The sequence below is a fragment of the Abrus precatorius genome, unplaced genomic scaffold, assembly GCF_003935025.1.
Source record: "Abrus precatorius isolate BTA unplaced genomic scaffold, Abrus_2018 Scaffold7, whole genome shotgun sequence".
Classification (NCBI taxonomy): domain Eukaryota; kingdom Viridiplantae; phylum Streptophyta; class Magnoliopsida; order Fabales; family Fabaceae; genus Abrus; species Abrus precatorius.
The window spans coordinates 35,240,843-35,261,442 of record NW_020874417.1 but is presented as its reverse complement, the minus strand read 5'-3'; the positions used below and the strand labels follow the sequence as shown (position 1 = coordinate 35,261,442).

The following is a 20,600-nucleotide window of genomic DNA, read 5'->3' as shown; positions in this document are numbered from 1 at the left end:
GTGGCGAATGTCTAGCAGGTCCATTAAGTCTGCAAATAAACAGGGCTAGCCATGGATTAGTTTTGTCAACATTTATTGTTTTCCTTTCTTTTTATTTTCTAGGAGGCTGGCCCAAAATGATTGATGAGCCAGTTAAGAGTGAATTTTGTTTATTATAACGTGAAAATAGTTAGTTTTTAAAATATTTGTTATGCAATTAAAAAGGCTGATATGCAAATTTGCAAACTAAAATCATTTAGTGTATAAACTAACACATGGATCTGCAATTAAACAAGTCATAATTATTCCAACCAGTAATACTAGCAATACACTCTCTTTACTTTTAATTAAAATTTATTAAAAACTAAAAAAACAAAAGAGAGATTAATTAATTTAGTGAAAAAGAGTGATAACAGTGACTTGGCATATATCACTTTCTAAATTCTATGAAAAGATGGCTTCCCAACCAAGGCACCTCCAAGACCATCGGAATACGTTCGTTAGAACATAGAAAGCACAATTTCTTTCTTTCTTTTCTGGTTGTCCCTAGGAAGCACCAAATGCTATTACTTTTTTTTTTTTTTCAAGTAGATACCCCTTCTTTGATACAATTGATATATACAAAATTTCAAATTCAATGAGTGGTTTTATTGTCCCTTGTGGATAATAAAATTAGAGAGACATAAAATGTGAGAAGTAGAATTTAAACTTGTCACATATAAAATTCATAATTCTATCCCTCTCTTCCAATCTTATCCCTTCTATTGAAAAAAAAAAAACAGTTATATGACTTTTCAGATATTTTTTTTATTAAACATTTTATATTTTTATTTTCTTAGGTAGTATTTTAGTAGTGCTCGTTGATATTTTATATTTTTTTTAATATAGTTCATCCATTTTAAGAAAGTGAAAAAGTAATGCAATCAAATGAATTGACATCTTTTCAAAATTGGAAATTGAATAAATTTCTTAATACTAATACAAAATCTTAAATGGCAACTGTTTAATTTAATGCAGAAAATGAACGAACGTGGCCTCAAATTTTACAGTGACAAATTGCAACGAATGAATGGGAAAGCTTTGATATTTTAGTCAAAGTTGCCACTTACGGATAAGATTAGGACTAAGTTGCTCGGTTTGCAATTCAGTGTGCGGCTCTCCACCAAACGGGTAGAATTTGGCCTTTTTAATAAAATAAAGAAATAAAGATTATAAGTCAAATTATAAAGCATTTTAATTTAAATAAAAATAGAGAATTTACTTTTTCACTTTCATACATTCATTTTAAAAAAATTCAATACATAATTTACTTTATACATATATTATCACATCACCAATTATATTTTCCATTTTCTTTGGCTATCTCTTCAATAATTAGTATACAAATTACGATCGTCATTTTATTTATAATCCACCGACTTAAAAAGGTTAACAAACCAATATTGCAAGTTAGATTGGGGAAGAGGATAGGGTTTTATGACCATTCACATATTCTTTTTCCGTATACCACGAAACTGTTCCACGTCACCTTTTGGTGGCCCTCAAAGGACAGTAATACCCAACACCATCGCTCTCTTTATCTTTGCTTCTTTTGCATTCAGCGCAGAGAAAACATAGAATCAGAAGATGGTGAGGCAATGGAAAGAAGAGATGGGTTTGATTAGATACAAAGGTGGTGATGAAGAACTGGCAAGTCTTGTTTTTGTGTTATGTGTAGCATTGGTGACACTCTCTCTTCTTTTGGCTATGATATTCTTGTGTGCAGATGGGGTACCCAAAAACACAACAAAAACCTCCACAGACTACAATCATGGGAATGGTTCTGCCTGCGCCGCCGGCTGTGGCGGAGGTTGTGGTGGTTGAGCTCAAAGTGGCATAGCTTTTAAGGAACTTGGGACAGGGAGTATCGATATTCCGTACACATGTTTATGTTTTTTTCATTCTAGTCAAAATATTGTGGGCTATCATAGGGGCTTGTGTTGTGATTCTACAAGTCAACGAAGTAGATATATTATACGAGAATTCTTATATTTTTACGCTTTTTTATATTTATTTTTTATTCACCTCTTTCGATTTTTTTTTCTTTTCTCTATTTATTTAATTTTTTTTTATCTTTTTCATTTTCACTCACTTTACACTAATAAATAAATTAATTAAGTGGATGTCAAGCTTGAAATGAAATCACCTGCCTTTTTTTTACTATTTATTCTTTATCCATTCAACTAAAAAAATAATATTTAACGGAAAAGTTAGCAAGCGAAATAGAAAATATATCATTTTAAAAATTATTATTATTATCTAATTAAAGAATAAAAAATAAATAACAAGGGAATTAACGAGTATTGGATCTAGGAAAAAGGATTTGAGTTTAGAAAAAAGGGACTAGTTTCATGTAAAGTGATAAAGCACACTTCATGTCCTATTTAGAGAAGTACTTATGTTTAGGACCTGCTTGAAAAATCATCTCCTTAAATCATAACTGATTTTAAAAATATTAACGATAATAGAATTATGCATGATTTTTTATATTAGTTAAACTGCAATGAAATTTTTATTATTATTATGTTTCTATTACAAACAAGCCCTTGCCCCTTAATATCCACTTTGATAAGGATTATCTTCCGTGAAAAATGTTTATGAAAAAACAAACAAGCAAGTGGTGATAATATCCTTTTAAAGGTTCACCTACAAAGGATGGTGCAGCAACTCCATCAAATTATTGCCATTGAATAAGATGTGAGGTGAAAATATGCGACTTGATCTCTTTTTAGTAGATTGGATTTTTGTTACGAATTTTAAATTGCATAGAATAAGATAAAATGATACTTAAAGTTATTATCTCCTACCAAATGAACTGATCTTTTATTTATGCTCTTTTTATATGCTTTAATTATAATAATTAGTAATTTTATTAAAAATAGAAATATAAAAATTATTTATAAGCTGAATTAAAGTACAATAATACACTAGAAATTTATCAGTGAACTCACCAATGTAAAGGTAAAAAATTATGTCATTAGATCAGTGTCCTGAAGTGAAAGCTATGTGAACATTGCTTCTTAGAAGTAACCCTAAACTTATATTGAATAAAATAAAGTGTTCAACGGGGCATTTAAGTCACGATATTCACCCATTAAGTAAACTAATCTTTTAACTCTCTTCTTGTGCTTTAAGATATAACAGTTTTTCAAAATGATTACTACGAAGTTATTAGAAGTTGGGATCTTACAAAATGGTACACAACGACCATTTTTGGCATTTAAATGTATCAGCCTCATCAACACCAAAAAATGTATCACTTCACTTTAGAGAGGGTTAGTCTTGACGTATAAATACTCACAATACTATTTTTATTCCAAAATGAATTTTCATCTCAATAATTCGCATTGATCATACACCATGTTTTGTCCCAACACTTTCTACTTTAGAGTAGGCAAATGGAAGTGTCATCGACTGTCACAGGTACATGATTGTCTTTTACAGCTAAGGAAGTAACTAAAAGCATGAACACAATACAGACACATCTCCCGTTCGGATTTGAAGTGTCGAGACTTCTGCATGAATATTATTCAATGTTCTATAGTTCCTTTCATAACTGCAGTGATCTTGACCCTGAGTTTTTTTTTATTGCATACTAAATTACTTTGACAAAGATAGTTCAAATAATACAAAGCCCTGAATCAGGAAAAGTTAAAAAAAAAAAAAAAAAACACCTCCAGGGGGTTGTTTCAAACAATAGAAGATTAGCCTCTTTAAAATTTTGGTCCTTCATGGAATGACGGAAGTGATTTCATCCTCAATACATACTCGCCTTAGCTGAAAAATAAAATTATTTACATCCCACTTCTTTTTCTTAGCTCAGTGGAGGATATATCCATGCAGAACTGTTCAGCTGGAATAGAGACGAACATGTCTTTTAGTTCCTCTGGAATATCAATATCGTCAAGAACCTGTAACACCACACAATGGCCTCACTAATACTGTACTTGAAAGAGAAGAATATCAAATTATAATTACTCTATCTTTTTTTGCGGTAGTACCTTGAAAACGCCGTCTACATTTCGACCACCGACAAGAAAAGTACATTCTATTTCTTTACAGCCAATAAGTATCTTCAGCATCTTTTTGTAGTCCCCATCGTAGTATTTAGGCTGCAAGAGTAAGATGTAAGAATTTGAAGATGATAGTTAATAAGATCTATTGAATCAACAACTATGTACACATATTCTTAACTGTAAAGACAATACAAACTGAGTGTATTGATTAGGTGAGTTCAATACCCTTCATACTTAGTGGCTTGACATCCACTATAAAGCAGTATAAATAGAAAACAAAGAATGAGACATTTCCTGTTTCTTCCTATTTTCTTATTTTTCTCTTTCTTTTTTACTCTTTGAATTTTACATAAACATAATTATGTTTACTGCTGAAGTTATATGTTTCCATGAGGATATTCAGTAAGCTTAAGAGTTTCGGTTTTCTATTAGAAGTTTTTTTTTTTTTTTTTTCAAGTTACAATCTAGTATGTAGTCAAAGCAGCCAATCTGGTATATAGGTCCTTCTTCAAGATCAGTCAGTCTGTCTGAAAAATTCCTTATCTCAGTTAGTTCATCTTCAAGGAGAAATAAAAGTTTCAGTGTGCTAGACAGAAACTTCATAAATAGGAAACATTCTAAAAATAAATAAACAATTTGTTCCATAAAAATCAGTCCATTTTAGGAATGCCATGGCACAAGCACGAGACTGCAGATTGATAGAGAATGCATCAGGGAAACATAAGACAGTCAGATTGCTCTAACCCCTTGAGCTATAAGAAAACAGCACAAACAATACGTTTTCTGAAATAACATTCTATTGAATAAAATGTGCCATTCCTGTTTTCCAAAACAGCACTGTCCAAAAATAAAATTAAAAATTATGCGGGACAGTGAAATGATCCAGCATAAACCAGGCATTGAGCTGCTTTACAAAATGACGTTAAATCCCTAGAAGGCAAGTCAAACACAACTAATGAAACAATCAAGTAAGTATTAACAAAGTGCAAGACATGACATGGTAAATGAAAATCATGTAAAATTGATCCAAGCAGCAAGTAATTACATACATTAATAAGCCTCACTGCTGTGTCAGCACCAATTACAAAAGCACTGCCTGGAAAAAGTTCAGCCTTCTTATAAAAATAAGGTTGATTTGATATAATTACTGTTTTTCCTGCCAAAGAAGTAGATAAATTATTTACTCTCTAGGTGGTCCATTCAACAATAACAAACTATGTACTCAAAAACAGCATTAAACGCCCAAGTATCACATTGATATATGAGCTTATTCTAACAAACTTAGACACAACATGTGAATCCTATGATGTATTCACCGTGCAAACAGACAGGTAAGAACCTATTGTTGGAAAGAAAAATAGAAGCAGAGTTCCCTTCATAAATTAGTAGAAAAAATTATATTTAACAAAGTTGAGTACTTAGAAGTTAAGACGATGCCTTTTTAATGTAGAATAAAAGAGAGCAAAAATCAATCTCACCAGCTTTTTCAAATTGTTTGACTCGATCTTTAATCTAAGACACTGATATTTTTAATGCAGAATAAAAGAGAGCAAAAATCAACCTCACCAGCTTTTTCAAATTGTTTAACTCGATCTTTGATCTGAGACACTGATAGTGGAGGTTTGTCTGCATTGACCGCAGATATTTCAAAGCAAGGATACCCATCACCACAAATGCTGCATAGATGTATTCTTAATAAGAGAAATATTGAAATAAAATTAAAACTCATACATAGATTACTGATCTTAACTAGATTCTCAAAATAGATTTGATACAAAAGAAAGTTATGACTTTTTATAATACAATGCAAATTTTACACTCATTACCCAATCAAATATCATATTTGAATATTTTAATTTTGACACAATGTCAACTTTAAAAGAGAATACTTTATTATCAACAGCAGCTAATTATGACGGAGGACATTCAATTTTTTCAATAAGTACAATATAATAGAAGATGCTAGACTAACTTCTAAAAGCATTAGAAGGGTACCCTCTTGAAAGGCACATATCCATAACAAGCACATTAAGAACCAGAGAAAAATAAGAAATAAGCAATTCGTGCTAGTCCATTAAATTAACCAATGAAACAAACAATTGAGCATTTTTTTAATGAATAACAAGAGTGACATGTACCGAGAAGCAACTTCCATAAGCTTGAGATGCCCATCATGTAATGGATTGAAAGAACCAGGCATTATAATTCTCCTTTGCGCTGGCAACTCTGTAACCCAAGATAAAAATTTACCAATAAGAGAATGGAATTTAAATGTAAGTGTATTAGTATTAATATTGCTTTTACTCAAAGGTTTAACCATACCATTTGCAAATGGGTAAATTTTATAGCATATTTCACCATTTATAAGTTGTTCTAACTGTTGATCTTCATTGAACTGCTTTTCACATTCATCAAATACATCTGATTCACTCAATTCTGAAACAGATGTTGCAGGAACTTTGCATACGTTTGCGATTGCCTAGAACCAGAACAGAGAAGGGAGTAAAAACAAAGCCAAAACACAGTAAGATTTTGAAACAAATCAGAGGTAAGAAATAAATTAAAGTTTTGCTTCCAATCATTCCTGTTCTCATTTTACAAGTTCTCCAATGATCTTAGACATACTCTTAAAAAAGAAAGAAAAAGAAGAAAACTACTCATGAGAGCAAATAAATAGCAAAACAAAAATATTTACAACTTTTCTTCACACCAGTCACACACCTTGAGCAAAAGATGACTAGAAACTCTATCCTCTTCTTCTCGAGTACGAAGGCCCTAAAATAAATATAAAGTTTTACATAAAGAATATAGCACATATATCAATTATCACATGATTAGCATCAAGTTCAGAACAACACGTGGAACAAAGAGAGGATAACACTAGTACCTTAGTCAAGGTCACTCTTGAAATCCAAAGTCGATCAGCTGTCCTTGTTGACATATAAAATCTGCAAATGAACACAAAATAAGTTCAGATGGGATTAGTCTTTGCCCAAAATCACATTTAGGAGTAAAAGGGAAGCACAATTGTGCACTATGAAAAGAGCCTCTTTAAAGAAAATGTGACAAATTAACGTGAAATGCAGAAGCAATGCACATTCCAATAGTTGTGATCAAGACTCTGTTGTACATTTATATATATAAAATGACAAATACAACTTGCTTCCCAGGGTAAATGTGCACAGCCTTACAACCACTAGAAGAAAGACTGCTTTTTGAACACTTGATCTCCAAGTCACAAGGCAACAAACTTGCCATTGTGTCAAGGCTTGCCCTCTACTAATACAACTTGTTGCATTTAGGAAAAATATATCTTCACAGGAAATCATGGGCAAAATAATAGCAAGAGAACATAGAAAAAACATTAAAAGTGCTGTAATAATATTCTCACTCTCACATAGATGATAAGCTTGCTATCATTTTTAATTGCTGTCCAAAAGGTTCCACCAGCATGTTTTCTAATTTCTTATAATCCCACCAAACTTCTCAGTGTTTTCCTACAAAATTTGATTTACAAACTCAAGCACGTTATAATATAACCCACCCCTGCCTCATCACAAGTATGATTCACCTATTGCAATCCTTGGAGTAGTCTCACAAGATGGTGTCAGGTTAATATCACAAGACTAGCTTGCAGATGTGAATTTCTTTTCATAAACAGTAAAATAACTCTAAAGGACCAGGCGTACAGCACGTTCAAACAAAACTGGGAATCCCCAAGGCCGTAAGGCTGAAAGATGGAAACTAGTATATGCCAATGCAGTAAAAAAAGCGACATATAGGCCAATAGTAACTTTTTCAGAAGTTAAGCAAATGAGAAAACCATTGAAAAATGTAATGTATAGGCTGAAACTGAGTACAGTGAGGCCTCATTAACCATTTTTGTAGATAGGACAAATTTAGATGATACCTGTGTTCCCCAAGTTTTGGACGATCGCTAGCCAAGGAACCAGTGAAGCCCACGCCAACAACCGGGGATCCTAATCAACAGGTAAATGAAGATCACCTCCGTTCATATTGGCAGAAAACACACACAACAGTTGCAATCCATCCAAATTGTAAAAACATTTTTAATGAAGCCACAGTATCCATGTTTCAGTTTTCACACAACAACAAAAGAACCTGGCGTGGAGAGTTTAAGAGCACGATTATAAGCCAACAAAGCCATATCTTCAGCGGTCTGTTGACTACAAAACTGGGATGGAATCTGAATATTCATTAATAAAACAATAAGAAAAAAAAAAAAAAAAACAGAAAAAGTGTCTGTTTAGAAGTTGAAATAGAAGGAACCTTTCCAATTAACTGAAGCAATGACATCTTAGAGTAAGGAACAACAACTTCAAGCACAGTATTAGAAGCACCTGGAACTGATAGCAACCAACCCACAACCTGATAGAGTTCAATCACTATTCAATCATTTATTCATTCAATACTGTGCAATCAAATACACGCATATATAGATACATAGATAGATATAGAGAGAACCTGAGAAGCTCCACCAGCGAGATGAAGAACGGCTTTGAAAGGGGAAGAGTGTACGGCTTCAACTGCGGTTCGGATGCCACTTTCCGTCATTCTCATTCTCTTCAACTTTCTTTCCTCTCCTCCCCCTCTTCCCATTTAACGCCATCGCCGACGTGTCGTTTTAACCGAAACGACAAGCTCCATCACATGTCACGACGTTTTTATCAAATAAATAAATAAATGACTTAAATATATTATTAGTTCTTAATATTAAAGTATTTTTCTGTTTTCAAAATTTTTATTTTAGTCTTATTAAATAATGTTAATTTGATTAATAAATATCCAATTAAAATCTGTCATATTACTAACTCATTTTACATGTTAAAAAACTTATACAAATAACAGATTAAAATTACATCATTCAGTCATATACAACATTATGTTTAGACATTAGCAAATATAAATAATATGTAAAAATAATGATAATATTTAAACTTTAATTATTTTAAGACTAATCTTTTACATATAGTAACGCTAAACTTATGAATTTAGTCCTCAAAGATTTATATGGCATTAATTTAATTTTTAAAAAATGTGATTTGAAATGAAAATTTAATCATAAATGGTTTTAATAATAATCCGTTTAAATTTTTGTAAAATACTTATTTAGCACTGGAATTTTATTAAACAAGATTTTATTCTTCCTTAATAAATTAAATTGTTAATCTAAGCAATATTAAAATTTAAAACTTTAAATAAATAACATTATAAGAAAAAAATACAAAGGCATGTTTATGAAATGATCGGGTGCCACAAGTCAACGGCAGTGGAGAGTGAGGTAACGCCCATACCTGACGATGGTGGGGTGGGCTCAATGGTGATGCTCATGTTGCCGTTATTATTTCTATTTCCACGTCCACCGTGCCCCCATTTTGTCTCCATTTTATAATTCTCTAAATTTGTATTAATCTATCTAAATACAAAATAGGAATTTTTATTTTTAATTAAATTTTTTGAAGAGTTGTTTTTTGTTATATTATAAAATTTATTTTAAATTAATATTTAATCTCATTATATTTAATTAAATAAATTGTTTATTATTAATAATCATTATAATTTATAAAAAATCAAGTTTAAAATAAATACATAATTAAATAACCATTATTTTTAATTCAATATTTATATTATTATTAATATGTAAAAATTAATAGAAATTAATAAAATAAATACATAATTAAAAATGATAATTAATATTTAATTTTTTAATAAAAATGTAAACAAAAAATATTTTAAATAGATAGATAGATAAATTAATAAAATACAGATAAAAATGTTAAAAAACAGTTTTAATACACTTATCTCAATGTACTTTAAATTATTTATTAAAATTATTTAAAAAGATAAAAAATCATTAAATTAGGAGTAATAATACAAATAAAATAAAACAGATATTTGTTAATTAATTTTAATGATAATGAAAATATATTAAAAAATTATGTTGCTAATCACTCTCATAAATAAAATATTTACTAAACGTGACTTTGCTATAATCAATGACTAGACTAGTGTGAACTCCAACGTTAACTTGGGAGTAGGGTACCCCGTAGAGTCTTGTTGCCACACAGGAACCGTTACTTGCGCGCTTCACAATCACACGTCAATTTATCGTTATTTTATCGCTACCGTTTTCCCCTTCGTAACGTGGAATTTTCGCAAATTTGGAAGGGCTTATCCTTGAGCAGTGCGCTGACACGTGTCGTGCGATCACAACGTGTCGGGAGCAGCGGAGCCCACTAGACGGGAAGATCAGAATGGCTCCTCACCAATCATATCATATGCGGATATCTCCCCAAGTAATACTCTCTTTTCGCTGCATTTGCCGTTGTTTTGCAGTCTTCATCAATTGCAGAAGTTCATGTTTATACAAGGTAATTCATGCATTATGGTGGTCATCGTAGCGTTATAATCTTTAACATTTATATTAATAAGGGATCATCGATGATTGGAATTACCTTATACAAACTGGTAAAGATGCATGATTCTTGGGCAATGATAAAGAAAATAATGAAGATAAAATAAGTGTAAATATTTATTTTATTTCAGGAACAAAGATCACAAAGTGGTTCGTAATTATAGCCATGTCTCCGAAACGGTTCAGGAACAATAGAGAGTAATCATAGCTGTCTATTGTTGTCTTCGTCCCAAGTACTGGAAAGTGGATCCCCTGTTCAAACCCCACCCAGGGTTTCTAATTTTCTTTAAAGATCGTTGGCAATTTAAAATTCCAATGGAATCCTTATCTGAACGACCCCAGGTCCAAGTACAAAATGTGCAGCAATGTTTAGTTTAATTTAATTTAATTTAATGTAATGTAATTTTCTCATTTTGTTAATAATTCTTCAATTCCATGATTTTGATTTGCTATGTGTATGTAAGACTTACAATAATTATGCTAAAACATCTATATTAACCGAGAGTCATAACTGAGTCTGAGTTAGAGGTAATTTTTTTAAAACTCAAAATACAGATAAAAACAATTTAATAATAGTTTTCAACGATATTGAATACATCAAATTTATTATCGTTCACCAAATATAAATTATAGTAATTACAAAACACAATTAAATCAAAGATAAAATGTATTTTAAAATCCAAAGTCGAGATAAATTCAATCAATAATTTCCAAGGGTGTGAAGTATATAAATTTATTCGTATACACCAACTCGAATGATTGCATCCACCTTGTTTATCTAAAATCCGTTCAGCGTATAACGTAACGTTGAGTGAACAAAAAAAATGTTAGCAATTTTATTCCTTGTTTGGCATAAGAGTAAAGAGAGCTTAATTGAATAGCAAAAAAAAAAAAAAAGAGCTTAATTGACAAAAATTTTGCAAGCTCCATAGTTTTTAAATTACGTACCAAGACTAGGAGAAAAATCAAATTCTCATATGAACCTCATTTTTTTCCACTTGTTTTGGAAACCATTTGAGTGAATGTTAGAATAAGACTAACAACAAATTGACAAAAAAATATATATATTACATAACTAGATTAAATTTGAATTTGAATACACAGTACGATTCTAAATTTTTTAGAATTAACACTTTGTTATATACACAGCTGTTTGAAAGAGAGAGAGAGAGAGAGAGATAAAAAGTGCATATTTACAAAAATATGTTACTATGAGTAATGTTATGTAAAATAAGGAATCCAAATCTATTTTGCGTATATTATTCGTACTTTTCATATTTTTACATAATTCACGTTACTTGTTAATCACATCATAAATTAATTATGCGCAGCATTCTATCGTATAGCAATTAATGAGTCTAGCAAAAATGTTATTTATGCAGTACATGGTGTTTAAAAACTTATCTATAAAACTAATATATATATATATATATAATCATTTCATAGACATTTTTCTTATCATGTATATATTCAAGGATTTACCTGTTCATAAATAACAATCCCTTAAGAAAAAATTATGGGAAAAAAGTTCAATTCTGTTATATTCGTAGGACAAATTAAATGTTATTACTAAAAATAAAGAAAAAGAAGAGGTACTCTTTATCGCGAGAATTTGAGGATGATATCGTGTCGTGACTCGTGTGTGAGGCGTTCACACACTCTCTCTCCGCTGTCTCTCACTAAAAACCTTGTATCTCTCCCCGAGGTTAAGGCCTTGGCTTTCCCATTCTTCAACCCTCTCTCATTCACTACTGTTAAAGTGTTTCTCTGACCTCAAAAGCCTGCATTGTCTTCCTTTCTTTCTTTCTACCTTTCCCTTCGCATTGTTATACCGATCCAACTAAGCTATAGCTAACCTTTGTTCTCTTCTCTGTAACTGTGGTTCTCTTTTCCCCCTGTATTTTGGATTTGCTCCAACGGTCACTTAGTTGGAGGAAGAGAAGATGTTCCCTTTTGTTTTGCTGTTCTTTCTTCTTTGCTGCAATTTTCCTGCACCTGGGGTTTCTCTGAATGCTGAAGGCTATGTGCTTTTGACACTGAAACAGTCCATCACAGACCCACAAGGGTGTATGAGTAACTGGAATTCTTCCGATGAAAACCCTTGTTCATGGAATGGGATCAGTTGCAAGGACCAAGCTGTTGTGTCAATTAGTATCCCAAAAGGGAAACTTTATGGCTCTCTTCCTTCAACTCTAGGATCCCTTTCCCAGCTTCGCCATGTGAACTTTAGGAACAACAAGCTCTTTGGAAACTTGCCTGCACAGCTCTTCCAAGCTCTGGGACTGCAAAGTTTGGTGCTTTATGGCAATTCATTTTCTGGGTCTGTTCCAAGTGAGATTCAGAAGCTCAGGTACCTTCAATTTCTTGATTTATCACAAAATTTCTTCAATGGGACATTCCCTGCTTCAATTGTCCAATGCAAGAGGCTCAAAACCCTTATTCTCAGTCGGAACAATTTCACTGGCCCTATGCCGGATGGCTTTGGTACTGGTTTGTTTTCTCTGGAAAAACTAGACCTTTCTTTCAATCAGTTCAATGGTTCAATTCCCAGTGACATGGGAAATCTATCAAGCCTGCAAGGAACTGCTGATTTGTCTCATAATCATTTTAGTGGTTCAATCCCAGCCAGCCTTGGTAAACTGCCTGAGAAGGTTTACATTGATCTCACTTACAACAATTTAAGTGGCCCAATACCGCAAAATGGTGCCTTAATGAATAGAGGACCAACTGCTTTTATTGGCAATCCTGGTCTATGTGGCCCTCCTTTGAAGAATCCATGTGGTTCTGATACTCCAGCTGCGAGTTCACCTTCCTCATTTCCATTTATGCCTAACAACTATCCACCTCAGGATACTGGTAATGGTTCCAGGGAAAGTGAGAAAAACAAAGGGCTTAGTAAGGGAGCTGTGATTGGCATTGTTGTGGGTGATTTAATTGGAATTTGCCTCTTGGGTTTGCTGTTCTCTTACTGCTACTCAAGGGTTTGTGGCTTTAACCAGGATCTGGATGAAAATGGAGTTAGTAAGGGAAGGAACGGCAGGAAAGAGTGCTTCTGCTTCAGAAAGGATGAATCTGAGGCCCTATCTGACAATGTTGAGCAATATGATCTTGTTCCACTAGATTCCCAGGTAACCTTTGATTTGGATGAGCTTCTTAAGGCTTCAGCTTTTGTTCTGGGTAAGAGTGGAATAGGGATTATGTACAAAGTGGTTCTTGAAGATGGACTTGCTTTGGCTGTGAGAAGACTGGGCGAGGGAGGTTCTCAAAGGTTTAAAGAGTTTCAAACAGAGGTTGAAGCAATAGGAAAGTTAAGACATCCTAATATTGTGACCCTCAAAGCCTATTACTGGTCTGTTGATGAGAAGCTTCTCATATATGATTATATACCCAATGGAAGCCTTGCTACTGCAATTCATGGTAAGTTTCATTAAGGACAAGCCTTTTCTTTTTTCACACACTTATTGGCAATTGCTGATCTTTTGGCCTAACAATTTGTTCATTTGATTGTTTGGTTTCATTTTTATGTCCTCAGGGAAGGCTGGACTCGTGTCATTTACACCCCTATCTTGGTCCTACCGATTGAAAATCATGAAAGGAACTGCAAAAGGATTGGTGTATCTGCATGAATTTAGCCCCAAAAAATATGTCCATGGAGACCTCAAACCAAGTAACATACTTCTAGGACATAATATGGATCCCCACATTTCTGATTTTGGACTTGGGCGCCTCGCAAATATTGCTGGAGGGTCTCCAACCTTGGAATCCAACCGAGTGGCTTCAGAAAAACTACATGAAAGACAAAAGAGCTTGTCCACTGAAGTCACGACTAACGTTTTTGGAAACGGTTATCAGGCTCCAGAAGCACTGAAAGTGGTGAAGCCATCACAGAAGTGGGATGTTTATTCATATGGTGTGATATTGTTAGAAATGATCACAGGAAGATTACCCATTGTCCAAGTGGGTAACTCAGAAATGGACCTTGTTCAATGGATTCAGTTCTGCATTGAGGAAAAGAAGCCACTCTCGGACGTGTTGGACCCATACTTGGGTGAAGATGCAGATAAAGAGGAGGAGATGATTGCAGTTCTGAAGATTGCAATGGCTTGTGTTCATAGCAGCCCTGAAAAGAGACCTACAATGAGGCACGTGCTTGATGCTTTGGATAGACTGTCCATTTCATCTGATTGAAATTTCAGGGAGCATTGCATTGTGAAATCCAGCTTGTTTGTGAAGCTTTTGCCTTTTTCTTCTTGGTAACTCTTAAGAATGTCTTCTAGCTGATGAATCCTTGTAATTGAAGCACTGTAAAAGAAATTGAATTTCTTTGAGGAAAAATCATCAATTTTTCTGAGATTATTCTTTTTTTGGACCATTACATAGGACCTATAAAGGCATGCTTTTGGGGGCTCGTTACCTTTTCCCACTTTTTATTTTACCTGGTGTTATGTGTTATGTGTGTGTGTGTATAATTTACGATGCATATGATCAAAATTAGTTTTATTTCTTTTAAGGCAAGCCATCCGTTTACTATCAAACTTAGTTCTATTCACTGTACATGAATGGCGAGAATCGAAGAATAGTCTCAAAAGAACAGTGTTACATGATGGATTTGTTATTGTCATGCTTCAGTCTCACCCTTGGTGAATAAATTATTTTATAATAGAGGGTGGTGGAAGGACTAGCTTCACGAGACACAAAAGCTAGCTAGGATTGTAACTGTTCTACCCGAATACTAATTTGATTGGACGTTTTATTCCTAAGCTCTTTGAATCAGTATCGGAATGGGGTTAACGTATCATTCTCTAATCCTGTTCTTTCTTCTTTTATTGCTGGTTTGAATCATGCGTCATTCAACAAAGAATGCCTGCCATCACTTTGTTAATGGGTTTTAATGTTCGACTTGTGATTGAATAAGTACCCAGTTGAAAGAAGTAATAGGGAGCTTATTTGAGTTTATGAAAGTATTCTTGATTAATAATTTTTTATTTAGTTAAGTTTATTTGTGTAATTTATGAAAATAACTTTTAATTTAAATTTTAATATATCCTGATCAGATTTATCGTATAATTTTTTATGTAATAACAAATCAATAAATTATATTATTTATTCAAATGTATCTTAATTTCATGTTTTTAAGCTTTTTTTAATTTAGAAGTTTCTGTATTAACTTTTTATCTTTTTTTTTCTTTTAAACTTTTTCTTTCCTTCTCCCTCCAAACTCCCAAATAAAAAACTTAAATAAGAACATTTTAAAAATTAAAAGAAAACATTTTTTCTAAAGTTTTACTATTTTAAAAATAAGAAAAATAAAACATTGATTTCACAGATATATTAATTATATTTAGTTGCTTTCACTTTACGAATTTTAATAATTTATTGAATTTTTAATTATCATTTTTATTTATTCCTCGTGTTGTTATATAAGATGCATGTACACTGCATAAGACTATATATGTTGACTACAATTGATAAAGAAGTCGTTGGACTTGGGATGGCCAAACCATGTGGCGCAAATTTAGGGAAAGTGGACTCCAACAATACGTTGGAAAATTATTGGCTGTAATTTGTATTTAACTGCTAATTAATCTTATTATCCTTCTTTGACAAAGACAGCATTCTCTCAGTTTTAATTTCACATGGTTCACTGTGAATGTTGTGACAGAACTGAAATATTAAAAAAAAAAAAAACTTTGTGTCACTTGTGTTTTATTGGAGACTAAATTTCTTAGGCTAATGCTTTTAACAAATTGGAAGTTGTATATCTATTCTCTTCCTTATACAAAGAAAACCCAAAATATGGGAAAATAAAAAAAAAAGTTTTAAGGCCTTTTCATCTCCTTTCTTACAAGCAATAAAATAAGTTGAGTATGAATGAAGAACTTTGATCTAAGCCAATGGAGGGAAACATGTCTTCGTCATGGTGAAAGCAACTTGAGACAGCTGTGTTTGCCAAATTAGTAGCATGAAATTTGAGAAATAATGGAGAATAGTTGCCCGAAAGTCATTGCTATATGCTAGGTATTACTTTAATGCAACAATGTGGTCCTTAGCTACAGAATAGCCAAGGACCAGTGTCACCCAAATTAAGTCTTAATTCATTGATTGAAATTTAGAAGTGAAGCGTGTTATGTAATCATTAAATGGAATACTAATAAATACTTTGCAATTTTCCATTAGGACTTGCTTGAATATCTAAGATACCATGTGCACCCATCAAGTTTTACATAGCAAGACAACTTAACGGAAGGACATGCACTAAAACAACTTAGGTTTCTACTAAAGCAAGACACACAAAATTTAGGTGTATCTAGATGAACAAGAAACTGCATTCTTTCTTGCAATCCTTAACCGCTTCACACATTCTATAAACTCTCTGCGTGAAAAAATAAAAACTGGAAGTTAGAATTACTGTTTAATTATAAATGAAGTAGAATAGAATGTAGAAAGTTGGTAAGTCAAATGGGACCTACTTCCATGGTCCATCACCGACAACCTTCCAATTATCTTGTCTATCCTTGTAGAACAATGAGTACTCTGATCCCGATTGAAATAATCGTAACCCAGAAAGAGATTGGCTTCCTGAATGCATGGTACAACCAGTTAAAAACATGATACTAATTATAAATACAAATTTAAACTATATTGTAATTGCATTAATATTGACTATGCCCCACCAAACATGTCTTCTAATTGGAGTGCTAGACTTGAGTATCCACCGTGATCAAGCACACAAATTTTCCTTCCAATGGTAACACCATCCATGTTAACCTTCACATATGCCCATCTCTCGTTGCTCTGGACCCCCTCTATATCTTCATCAAAATTTTCATGGACAGATCTAGAATGCAGTGTGCTTGAATTCTTGAGATTGAGATTAGAGTGAGGCCAATCCACAAGGTCATGATCATACACTGAATCCAAACATAATTTCATTGGACTATAGGTATATTTGGATCAACAGCTTCAAAAGTATTTAATCGATGTTTTAACTTACGGGACTTTCTATTATAAATTTGATCGTAAAATTCATTGAGAAGAGTTTTAATTTTTTTCAATAAGTTACAAAAAAAATACTAAAATAAATTAAACCATTATGGAAGTTATAATTTTTTTTTATAAGTTCTCCATAATTTTTCAAAAATATCTTTGTATAGAGAGGCATCTCTCTCTTGAGTAGAAAATTAAACAAAAAAATCGTATGGTTAAAGGTCACAACTTGAAGTTTAATTAGTCAATCTTCAATTTCATGTTAACAATATCAATAACGTAACTCAGTCTCAGATGAATCATCTATTTATGTACTGAATCCTTACTTTTGCGTTTAGTTTGTATGATTGTATCAAATCTTTTTCTTAACTCAAATGAGTCATCCAGAGAACAACATTGGGGGGGGGGGGGGGTTACTGTTTATTTGCTCAAGACTACAAACAAAGAGCATTTCACACGACTGAATCGAATTGAACTACGTTTTTTTTTTATCATTCAAAAATATCTGAGAAAACAGCCTATGGAAAACAAGAAAAAGAGTTGAAGAGTTAAAAGAATGAACGAGGGGGTGAAGGCATACAGTTGGCAGAAGAATGATAAGCGTCATGTTGAACAGTTCCAAGACTAAGACCCAGATCAATTATGCCATCATCCTGTTTGTCTTGGTAGAAAACTGAGTGCAAAGTTGAAGAGTTCAAAAGGAAGCTTGATGAGGTAGAATCCATTGGGAATAAGTGAACTTAAAATAGTGAACTTGTGAACGTAGGTATTGCTGGTAAATGCCTATTGAATTGCAATGGTATTGGTACACTTACCTATTTATAGTGATGATTTTGAGTATCTAAAAGACATATCCAAGGGCACATGGAAGACAAGGAAACCTCCTCCATTATCAATCATTAAATGCACAAAGCTTATCTTCTGTTAATGTCAACATGGAACACAAGGTAAAAACAAAACACCACAAGAACAAAGAATGGCCAATTTGATCCTAACTGAAGTTATTCTGGATTCTGCTTCCTGACATTGCTACAAATGCTCAGACTCTTCTTATTATGTCAATATTCCATGCCGATAGTAAGTAACCCGAGGAAAGCAAATGAAAACAATGAATATTAAACTGCTTGAACCAACATATAAATATATTAGGAAAAATTGATGGGCTAATATACTTTTTCTCATAACTGCAGTCTTGTTAATCTACTAGCAACATTTACAGTGTAATATACTTTTTGAATGATTCATAACGTTGAATCCCACACTGAATCCCTCTTCTTGTTCATATATATAGGTTAAATATATACATCATGGATACTATATTTGTACAACACGTTACTATGCATCACTTTAATTTTCATCTCTCACCAATTCTTGCATAGGGGATCCACATGTGCTTTGGTCATGTAAGGAAATCAATCATATACAAGACTTTGATGTCAAAAAGTGATGTAATTATGTAAATGAGGACGCATGTCCAAAAATAATTTCAATGCATTATCCATGTCCCAAAAAACAATACTTTCGAATATTAATTAATTACATACAAATACGAGCAGTGCAACTCACACACATTTTTTGGCCACCAAAAATTTCACACCCATGTCTAGAGATTAATGTAACACTTGAAATCCAATTTGACATACTTATAGGTATTTAATAACTTGCATAGGGAGAGCATGTTTTTATATAAAAAATAAATAAAGGCATATAAGTGGACTTGATGATTAGGGTTTAAGGGCTTGAACTTAAAAAAAAAATTGCAACTTTTTGTCCTTAAGCGCTTATCACACATAAAAGCAACGTGAAGATATAGGCATAAAGGTCACATTTGAATATTTGTTTTCGAGTTATCTACATATATGACAGGACTGCCACGTTTCAAGGGAACAGAGATCTGGTCGGATCGCAACATCCCACGCCACTCTGCTTTAGCAGCAAATGTCCTTTCTTCTCCCTTTTTATGGGTTACAATTTGGAAGTGTGGAGAAAAAAATGTAGAGTTCAGCAGTGGTACCGAATTACAATAGGTTAACTTCCATATTCATTCTAACAAGCACCATATATTATAAAATGGGGTTCGGTACTGTGTCTCCACGTAAGATGTTAGCATTCCTGAATCAAATATAATACCCAAAGCATTTGGTAGTCTGATATCTCAGTATTTTAAATACATACTATGATTCGAAATTGAGTTATATTATTTTTTAAAATTTTTCTTCATTGCATTAACTATATCTCATATTTTTCTTTCTAGCATTCTTCTCTTCTTATCTCTTTCTTTATTATATAAGTTATATAAATTTATTATACAAATACAATTTCTCTTCAAGATTTAATCTTGACAGGTTTAATTAGCAAAAGAACATTTGACACATCAATTCCTTGAGTAATATCCTCTACATGTGACGATTCTTGTAAATAATAGCAAGGATAGTTGATTCAAACAGTTCTTGGGATGTAAAGATCAGCAAAAGAGGCCTGTGAACACAAATGCGGAGGACGAAACTATTGTTGGAAATATTTATGACACAACACAATACGCTTATCTGCTTGTGCTTGGCCTATTGATCTTGCCACCGTTGCTTCTAACGAAGGCAATGGTGTCTCTGTTTCAACTCCAAAACATGTTCAGAATGATCAAAGCAAACTGAAGGTTGTTTGTTCTGGGAGTGATAAAACATTTTACTGTTTTCAATTTAAAAGTTAAGAGGTTAAGTGAAAAAAAAGTTATTTAAACAAGCGTAAAATGAGAAAGAATAACATGACATTTAATTAAGAAAATAAATGTTGATTAGTACCTAATTATAAGTTATTAAATTGAATGAGAAAGAATAAGTGAAAAATAATTCTTTTATTTCAAAGTTGAATTTCTAAAAGTTATTAGTTACTAAATTGTTTTTTCAATAAAAACAATGCTTTTAAGATTAACGTTAACTAACATGCACTAGTTAAGAAAATAAGAAATTAATAAAATAAGATTTTATTTTATAAAAAAAATAATACTAATTTTTATCTTAAAGTAAAAATATTTAATAAATATATTTAATATGTTTAAACAATTTTCTAGTAATTTAATCACAATGAAATTTCAACCTATTATAAAACTTCTCATAAATAAATGACATAATATTATTAATAAACAA

The 20,600-nt window shown here is 32.3% G+C and overlaps 3 protein-coding genes across 7 annotated transcripts; 1 reads left to right on the top strand and 2 right to left on the bottom strand.

Moving 5' to 3' along the window:
* Positions 1–1,527: 1,527 nt before the first annotated feature.
* On the bottom strand, positions 1,528–8,622 carry LOC113871526. Of its 5 annotated transcripts, none has more exons than XM_027508614.1 (12): positions 8,520–8,622; positions 8,325–8,423; positions 8,157–8,241; positions 7,945–8,014; positions 6,922–6,982; positions 6,756–6,809; positions 6,357–6,513; positions 6,173–6,260; positions 5,601–5,710; positions 5,084–5,190; positions 4,020–4,130; positions 1,528–3,929 (listed from the first exon to the last, which is right to left on the bottom strand). In XM_027508614.1, exons 1-12 carry the CDS (start codon positions 8,613–8,615, stop codon positions 3,813–3,815), a joined length of 1,155 nt encoding a protein of 384 aa, XP_027364415.1. In that variant the 5' UTR covers positions 8,616–8,622; the 3' UTR covers positions 1,528–3,812. The 5 variants fall into 5 exon arrangements, with proteins under 5 accessions (XP_027364415.1, XP_027364416.1, XP_027364417.1 ...); XM_027508615.1 differs by having other exon boundaries at positions 6,173–6,251; positions 6,339–6,513; positions 8,520–8,612; XM_027508616.1 differs by having other exon boundaries at positions 6,173–6,251; positions 8,520–8,612.
* Positions 8,623–12,190: 3,568 nt separating this feature from the next.
* Positions 12,191–15,258, top strand: LOC113872282 (receptor protein kinase-like protein ZAR1). Its single transcript, XM_027509716.1, has 2 exons — positions 12,191–13,887; positions 14,003–15,258. The coding sequence occupies exons 1-2, from the start codon at positions 12,414–12,416 to the stop codon at positions 14,656–14,658; spliced, it is 2,130 nt and encodes a 709-aa protein (XP_027365517.1). The 5' UTR covers positions 12,191–12,413; the 3' UTR covers positions 14,659–15,258.
* A 1,519-nt stretch (positions 15,259–16,777) lies between these two features.
* LOC113871890 (auxin-responsive protein IAA32-like) lies at positions 16,778–18,182 on the bottom strand. Its single transcript, XM_027508981.1, has 4 exons — positions 18,038–18,182; positions 17,145–17,381; positions 16,961–17,049; positions 16,778–16,843 (listed from the first exon to the last, which is right to left on the bottom strand). The coding sequence occupies exons 1-4, from the start codon at positions 18,180–18,182 to the stop codon at positions 16,778–16,780; spliced, it is 537 nt and encodes a 178-aa protein (XP_027364782.1).
* Positions 18,183–20,600: the final 2,418 nt, after the last annotated feature.